This window comes from Salvelinus sp. IW2-2015, linkage group LG26 (assembly GCF_002910315.2).
Source record: "Salvelinus sp. IW2-2015 linkage group LG26, ASM291031v2, whole genome shotgun sequence".
Classification (NCBI taxonomy): domain Eukaryota; kingdom Metazoa; phylum Chordata; class Actinopteri; order Salmoniformes; family Salmonidae; genus Salvelinus; species Salvelinus sp. IW2-2015.
In genome coordinates, this window is record NC_036866.1 from 1,287,012 (window position 1) to 1,295,805 (window position 8,794).

Sequence of the window (8,794 nt, forward strand, 5' to 3'; positions counted from 1 at the left end):
CCTGCCAGCGGACCACATTCTATCCCTGCAGGGGACCAACATTCTATCTCTGCCACTGACCAACATTCTATCCCTGCCAGGGGACCAACTTCTATTCTTCTGCCAATGACCAACATTCTATCCCTGCCAGGGGGACCAACATGGTTTCCTGCCCTTCCAGCTGTAGAGTGTGTAGCTTTAGTTGGCTACATGAGAAGATGTTAGCCAGCCTGCATAGCAACCATTTTTTGTTAGGCACAGCAAATTATGTTTTTGCATTGATGAAAGTATTTTGTTTTTTGTCCTAGAAGGATGAAATAGTATGGACTTACTTATAAAAAATAAAATYCAGAACACATTAAAGGCYTCACCAGCATATGTAAATTAYGTGTCAGTGCAGCTTTTGTGATTGGACAGTCAGCAGTCTAGGCGTGGTTATTGTCCCCGTTTCACACGGGCTATTTTGGCACTGTGTTTCTGGGGCTAACTTCAAAAAGTTGGTGCTAGTTGGTGCCTGGGTTAACGTTGGTGCTAGCCCACTTACAATGTTCAAGTGTGAACACTCGCTTAGCCCCGGGCTAAAATCTCCCTTAGCTCAGGCTCTCAGGAGGCTCTTAGCCCAGGGCTAAGGTGCAGTGTGAGCGCGCCTTGTATGTGTTTATAAACATGTAGACAAATTGGGCTTTAACCACTACCTCTCTGGTTCTCAGACGATGAAGAGTACATGCAGCAGGCTGCAGTCCCTCTGGACTCTGAGACCCACGGCGGGGAGGACGTGGCCATCTATGCCAAAGGCCCCATGGCCCACCTTTTTCACGGGGTCAAAGAGCAGAACTATATCGCCCACGCCATGGCCTACGCAGCCTGCATCCCACCCTACACGGACTGCCCACCACATCCGCCCGCCTCAACTGGACACACACACACCCTCTCCGGGCTGCTTCTCTGTCTGGCCAGCCTCCTCTGGCTCCTGTTCAGATGARGACACACAATCCGACAATCATGGGTACAGTGTACATATTAGGACAGTTTCCGGTCCATGAAAGTTGTGTCAGAGATGGTGGAAACGGGATAGTTCTAGGATGTCTATTTTGGAGAAGTGTCTAGATTGCTATGTCATATTGCACTGCAGCAATTTTTAACCATCCTCATAAGGTTCTAAATGGAACATGTAAGGTGCTATAAAGATAATTTTGTTAAGGTTCTATAAAGAACCGTTAAGAAAGATTCWATATAGCACCAAAACAGGGTTCCGCTATGCTTACAACCCTGTTTGGGACTATAAAGAACCCTTTTTTATGGTTCTTTATAGAACCTTTATGGAGAATGGTTCTATAAATAACCTTTCACAATCTGAAAGGTTCTTTMTAGATCCTTTTGAAGAACCATAAAGGGTCTTTTAATCTGGTCAGCCATATTATATTGTTAAAATTCCATCMGTGTTATTATTGTGTTAATTGACAAGTAGAATCAAGCGAGCTACCTCTGGAACAACTGGGGGTCCCTGTGGAGAGAATTGAGAAGTACTGATTGATTTAGTCAACCGTTCTCAATTGACACAAGGTCATACGCGAGTCTTTCACAAGACACCGTCACTGGCCACAGTCATARATAATATGTCATGGAATAACACSACACATTAGATAAACTGGAATTACACTCTTACTCACGGTTGCACGAAAAGAGCTGTGACTAAAACCACGGTCCAAAATATTCACATGAGCCACTAAGAGAGCAAAGAATCATTTTCTGAACTGTAAAGAACCATTTGGTTATTGGAGTCATTATGGTTCCACTTAGAACCATCACAAATCCCCAAAAAAAACCTTGAGGAACCCTCATTATTTAGTGTGTACGCTATTAATGTGGTTTGCAGTGAAACTGTAAAAAAGGAGACCTGGAATATCACCAAGATGTATTTCCTAGTAGAAGTAGGCCTTACTATAAACTCCGAAGAGATGGGGTCTGTATATTTTATTTGCAATCACTAATAGCTGTACTAAGCCAATGAGATGGCTGGTAACTAAAGAAGATGTAGTGGCTGAAGTAGTATGGTCAGGGATCTAAATCGTTACTATGGCAATTTAAAATGGAGCTGACCATAGCTCAAATAAACCTAAATAGTATAAATATAGAATGTGTTTTTATGTTAAATGCACAATGTTTAGTATTAGTGGATTAAATACATCTCTTTGCTTAGAAGTATTTCCTAAAGTGTTTTCATTCTCCTTTAAGCAGTATGGTCAGGTATCCCAGACACAGGTCATGGAAACTGGAGGGCGTGGCAATTCAAATAAATAATCATACAATTATGGATATTAAACATTTATATCATACAATGTCTTATATCGGTTGAAAGCTTACATTCTTGTTAATCTAACTGCACTGTCCGATTTACAGTAGCTATTGAAGAGAAATGCATGCCATGCATTGTTTGAGCCACCCGCACAGGTTTCATAAATTCACAAATAGGATAAATATTCACTTATTTTTGAAAATCTTCCTCTGATTTGTCATCCAAAGGGTCCCAGAGGGACGTCACTAGAGATTCCTGGATAGGGGGCTAAGCCTCTTTAGGGGTCTGGGCAACTCCCCCAGGATTTGTTTTAAAGCCCCAAAATCATCATGTATTTTTAAGAGTAACAACGGGTGTAAAATCGATCAAAAATAAGGTTATTTTTGGGTCAAGGTTGGCTAAAAGATTACCTGTCTATAGTTTGTGGTTTAGACCACATAGATTTGTTCTCATTGATTTGAGCTTACATTCTATCCAAATAAAGGGGGAAATTTAAAGTCCACTCCTGTCGAGAAGAGAGAGAGAGAGAGGAAGAGAGAGAGAGAGAGAGAGGAGAGAGAGAGAGAGAGAGAGAGAGAGAGAGGAGAGAGAGAGAGCAGAGAGAGAGAGAGAGAGAGAGAGAGAGAGAGAGAGAGATGAGAGAGAGAGAAGCGAGAGAGAGAGAGGAGAGAGAGAGAGAGAGAGAGGAGAGCAGAGAGAGAGCGAGAGAGAGAGAGAGAGCAAGAGAGAGAGAGAGAGAGAGGAGAAAGAGAGAGAGAGAGAGAAGAGAGAGAGAGAGAGATGAGAGAAGAGAGAGAGGAGAGAGAGAGAGAGAGAGGTAAGACATGCAGGTCATATTATACCGCTTTAGAAAAAATCTTATTTAAATTTGATGCTCAAAATTAACCCAATAATTGCAGAGCACATGGAACCTCTTCAAACAGTATCATCCACAATGGTGGGGCAAAACTAAAATTCAACTAATGAGCTAAATACGATTTTAAAAACTGAAAAATAATTAGGAATAAAATCTGATAAGTAAGATTCAAAACAAATATTATAACCTATGTTACAGAACTTCTCCTCCTGCTTCTCTCTTTTGATGCTTATTTTGTGGGTGGACACATCGAAGTGTACCTCCTATTTTTAAAGGTGGCAAAGCGATCAATAACACTATTGTGGCTTAGTGGCACAAGCACTTCACCCTCAATGGACATGGCTGCAAGACTTGCAAGCCTTTTCTGACCTATTGTCTTYCGCAACCAGGAGTGCAGCCGGCGCAGTGCACTAAAGGACCTTTCACAGGAGCAGCTGCTCACAGGAACTGTGAGGGCAACCTGAATGATTTRCTTCCGAGAAGGAAACACATCATCATCCAGGAGGTTATGCACAGCAAGCATATCTTTGGGAGGACATCCAGTCTCTCTTTTCCAGACAAGAAAGTGTCTGGCCACCAACATCTCTTCTGTTTTAACATCAATACCGTAGTGCTTGGCAAACTCAGTTAAGCATGATGTATCTAYGAAGTTTTTTGAGTTGGGGCTGCATGCCTGTATGCCTTTGAGCAGACCTGCATCTACAGTCAAGAATCGCTGGCCAAGCTCACAAACCATCCTGTCCAAGCAGGGGAGCAACATCTCTGTTTTCATTGTTTGGGAACATGACAATTCTGTGCCTAAACCCAAGGAGGTCTCCACCACAAAATCTTCCATTTTCCTTTGTTTGCGCTTTCTTGCTGCATCTGCCTCTGGAATATTGTGAATTTCACAGAGTGCTTTGGGTTCTGTCATAAAGTTCTGCGGCAAATGCATCTGTGCGTTTGCCTATCAGTGTGTCACATACAGCTTGTTTGCCGAAACAAGCTTCTCCCAGGTCTACAGTCTCTTTCTGGAGGAYCTTYTGWWGTCCCTCAGTTARAGAAAGAAGGGACTGAAACATCAGTAGTAAATACACYGTGGAGAACTGATGAAGCTTTGCTCTCAGACCAACAGCCATGGGGGATCCAATGGCAGATAGACAATCGAAAATAGCAGTTAAAGTGTCCGGGACTGGATTTATGGACCYCAGCTGGCATGCCCAGCGAGTGTTTGAGAGCTGTACAAGTTCAGCTGATGCTATTCCAAGTTTAGACTGAGCTTCTTTGAACTTGTGGTGGTTAACTAGGGATGTACTGAAAAACGAATACACATTCTCCAAGAAACTGGAAAACTCAGCAGCCTCCGAAATAGCCCTGCAAGTATGACACAACACCAAGTTAAGCTCATGAGCATAGCAATGTACATAAATTGCCTCCGGATGCAGCACTCTGAAATGTGCTGCACASCTCCTTTGGATCCTCTCATGACAGCTGCACCATCATAGGTCTGTGCAACCCACTTCAGGCCTGCTACCCCTCTCATTTGGAGCTGCTGTTGCAACTCATTTGCTATCGATTGGGGATCAAATGACTTGATTTCTGCTAGTGCTAATAAACGCTCTTTAACTGTCCCCTCTGTCACATACCTAACACACAGAGCCAACTGTTCAYACTGCCCATCCCTGGCCTCATCTGCCGTAATGGCATACATTCCAGGCTTTGACATCTCAGAGACTATGGTGTCCGTAATCTCTTGAGCACAGCTTTCGATCATGTCATTCTGAGATTCTGGAGAGAGATACGTCACATTTGATGGAGTATTGTACCTTTTGCAGGAAAGGTTCAAACTCCTTCAAAAGCTCCATACATTCAAGAAYGTTCCCTCTATTTGTGCTTTCACTAGATTCATCATTGGCACGGAAAGAGAGTCCCTGTCTTCCTAACATTGATGTGACCGCAACAATTCTCCTCAGATACTCCCTTCTCTCTGCAATATCACTAGCATGGGCAGATGTTAAAATCTGAGCAATGTTCCCATGAGTGCTAGTTGCCTGGTAGCTTTGCCATGCCACAACACTGTCTCTGTGTGTTTGTGCCATTTCATGTTTACCGAAGATAAACAAAGCTTTTTTTTCACATTTTTGCAGCCATTACTGAAAAAAAGAATCAAATTGAATGTTTTTGCCAAAAACTCAACATGGAAAGCAGAAAGCTGCGTTTTTGTGGACAGAGTACTCTACCCAATTGTATTTCTCAAACCAGCATTGCTGGAATGCCCTTTTCTGTGTACCAAAACCAAAGCTATTCAGCTTCACTTGTCTGAGCCCAGTGTCTTTGTCCCCTAAATCGCTCTCATTTCTGGAAGGAGTTGCTGCAGCGGCTTGATTACTTTCTCTCTCTGGATCGGTTTGTTGTCCCTCTCTCTCTGGATCTGTTTGTTGTCCCTCTCTCTCTGCATCTGTTTGTTGTCCCTCTCTCTCTGGATCTGTTTCTCGTCCCTCATTTCTCCGGGGAATATTGCTCTCTCTGGATCTGTTTTCTTGTCTCTTTCTCCGGGAATACTGCTCTCTCTGGATCTGTTTCTTGTCCCTCTTTCTCCGGGAATACTTGCTCTCTGCTGGATCTGTTTCTTCGTCCCTCTTTCTCGGGAATACTTGCTGCTCTCTGGATCTGTTTCTCGTCCCTCTTTCTCCGGGAATACTTGCTCTCTCTGGATCTGTTCTCGTCCCTCTTTCTCCGGGAATACTTCTCTCTCTGGATCTGGTTTCTCGTCCTCTTTCTCCGGGAATACTTGCTCTCTCTGGATCTGTTCTCGTCCCTCTTTTCCGGGAATACTTGCTCTCTTCTCTCGGATCTGTTTCTCGTCCCTCTTTTCCTCCGGGATACTTGCTTCTCTCTGGATCTGTTCTCGTCCCTCTTTCTCCGGGAATACTTGCTCTTCTGGATCTGTTTCTCGTCCCTCTTTCTCCGGGAATACTTGCTCTCTCTGGATCTGTTTCTCGTCCCTCTTTCTCCGGGAATACTTGCTCTCTCTCACTTATACAGCTCGCATGTTTATCTCTGCCTTGCATAGAAGCCTCTCTTTCTGCATGACCATTTAAGAATTCATGAACATKATTTATTTATGCCTAACAAAAGTAAGATACATGCTGTACAAATTTAACTGACAGCTTAAACATCTACTTGATTTTTTCATCACTAACCTTCATCAGACATGCTCCCTCAGCCCTGTCAGCCTCCAGCTTCTTTCCCTCATTCTTGTCTGCTGTGTTTTGACATGTATTGTTATTCAACTCATATAGACAATAACTCAAGGCTTAATAGGTGATTAATCAGTTTAAGTTTTAATTTGTTTGTTTGAACTGGTAAAATCTTCATTTCTCACCGGATTGGCCTTCGGCAGAGCTGCTGGCACTGCCTCTCTTGAAGAATTTTGTTAGCTAGCCAACAGTAGAAAAACTGAGGATAATACAATGACATTGTGATCAACACTGTCACCTTTTCTACACATGACCTACTGATAATTGTTTTACAATGGCCTACTGAATGAAAGCAATTGAGTATGAAAAGATATGTGCAAGATGTTACGTCATCTGTGTCATTTATAGCCTGGCACAGATAGCAAGACTACATTAAATACAACGTTAACTAGATATCCTCTGTGTCATTTATAGCCTGGCACAGATAGCAAGACTACATTAAATACAATGTTAACTAGATATCATCTGTCTCATTTATAGCCTGGCACAGGTAGCAAAACTACATGAAATACAACGTTAACTAGATATCATTGCCACATAACTTATGTCGAGTTTAAAAGACACCATTACCGTTAGCTAGCTCGCAACGTCTGTTACACTGTAACTTACAGGCAGCCTCACATAAACACATATTCGTTAACAAAGCTTTGATTATGACCAAAGTCTATAGTAGTGAATACTCTCTCTCTCTCTGTTCCAACTTCCCACAAATTCACATCGTAGCCTATCTGCTTGAATCCGTCCTGTCAGAGCCTTTTCCTGTCAGTTTACTGTTAGCTAGCAGTCTCAAGCCACAGTAGTAGCTAAAGTTAACCAAAATGTTAGATACAAGTAGTCACTCTAGTGACCTAACTGTCACTAGAGTGTGCAGCAGTCTCRGCAGCAGCAGCCTCCCCCAGGTCCTAGTGCCGTCCGGTAAGCAGTTTAAGATGCGATGGAATGGTTGATGAAAAAAAAGAAGAAATGACAGAGAAAATATATTGACTGATATATTGATTRATTTAGGGGGGGCTAACAACATCCCCGGGTCCCAGCTTTAACATGTAGTGTCGTTTTATTAGATAAAATCCTTTTTTATATCCCAAAAAGTCTGTTTGGTTGGCGCCATTGATTTTAGTAATCCACTCGTTCAACTTGCAAAGAAAGGAATCCGAAAATCTACCCKTAAACTTTMTTTCAACAAGTCAAAATATGTTTCTATTCATTCCTCAGATACCCTAAAATGTAATCAAACTATAATATTTCTTACGGAAAGAAGTATGTTAATAGGAAACAGGTGTGTCTTGTCTTCTTGGTCGCCCGCAAACACGGATTTCCAAGACCGTGTCCCTGTACTAAATCTGTTATTTCTTACTCGTTTTTCAAGTTACAAGCCTGAAACCTTGAACATAGACTACTGACACCAAGTGGAAGCCATAGGAGTTGCATCTTGGGAGCTTGAATTGAGTATGCCCTTATACGGGCCATTGGAAGAGCATGGTCTCTCAAAAAAACTAAATTTCCAGTTGGTTTTTCTTTGGAGTTTCTCCTATCATATCTTTTGTGTTATACTCGCCTACATTATTGTAACATTTATACAAACTTCAAAGTGTTTTTTTCCAATGGTACCAATTATATGCATATCCTGGCTTCAGGGCCTGACTAACAGGCAGTTTACTTTGGGCACGTCATTCAGACAGGAAGTGGAGAAAAAATGAGCCTTATGAAGTTAAGCCTAGTCCGTACTAAAAAACATGTTCAATATGCTTCTTATTATGTGTCTGGGGAATGGAAAATACAGCTCATTCTAATTTCATCAGTCTTTACCCTGTTATTGCTTAGATCCCTTGGCTTGGCCAATGGTCAAAGGAAGTCAAAGGTTGTTCTGTTGTTGTTCTGAGAACATTTAGGATGAAATGCTCCCACTGAACTGTGTTATGAACACAGTTTAGAAGTAAGCAGGAAGTTAACTGCCATTTAGCAAACGTTTAAATGGTGTATTTTGACCTTTTTGTTACCAGATCAATTGTCTTCCTCAGATTGTACCTCATATTAGCATTATAATCTTGTTTTTGTTGTTGATTTTGAAAATGAATGTTTTTTTGTATGAAAACCTTGTATTTTTATACATTTGTAGAAATTTCTTTTGAATATTTCCAAAAATAAAAACTCAATTTGTTGATTTGCTCTCCTTCCTCCTTGAATCCAACTCACCATACAATGGAAGGGTCAGTTATACTACTGTACCAAGGTACGTACGATATATACGAAACKTTAAAAAATACTGTCTGAAATTAACTTTAATAAAATATTCTCACATTGCAGCCATTTTGTTTCACTCAGCCATGGCTGATATATTTGGCCAATTTCCACAACTTATTTCCTTCTGTGTTTCATTAACCTCTTTTCCTTAAGTTTTCATGTACCTGCGTGAGTTTAATGTGT

The 8,794-nt window shown here is 41.6% G+C and overlaps 1 protein-coding gene across 1 annotated transcript in view; it reads left to right on the forward strand.

Annotated features, from left to right (window-relative positions):
- Positions 1-2,133, forward strand: part of alpi.1 (alkaline phosphatase, intestinal, tandem duplicate 1) — a 37,770-nt gene extending 35,637 nt beyond the window's left edge. Inside the window, exon 11 of the mRNA XM_023970755.2 lies at positions 690-2,133. Within this exon, the coding sequence (XP_023826523.1) occupies positions 690-961 (272 nt within the window). The 3' untranslated portion in view covers positions 962-2,133. The remainder of the gene's footprint in view (positions 1-689) is intronic.
- The last annotated feature ends 6,661 nt before the right edge of the window (positions 2,134-8,794 follow it).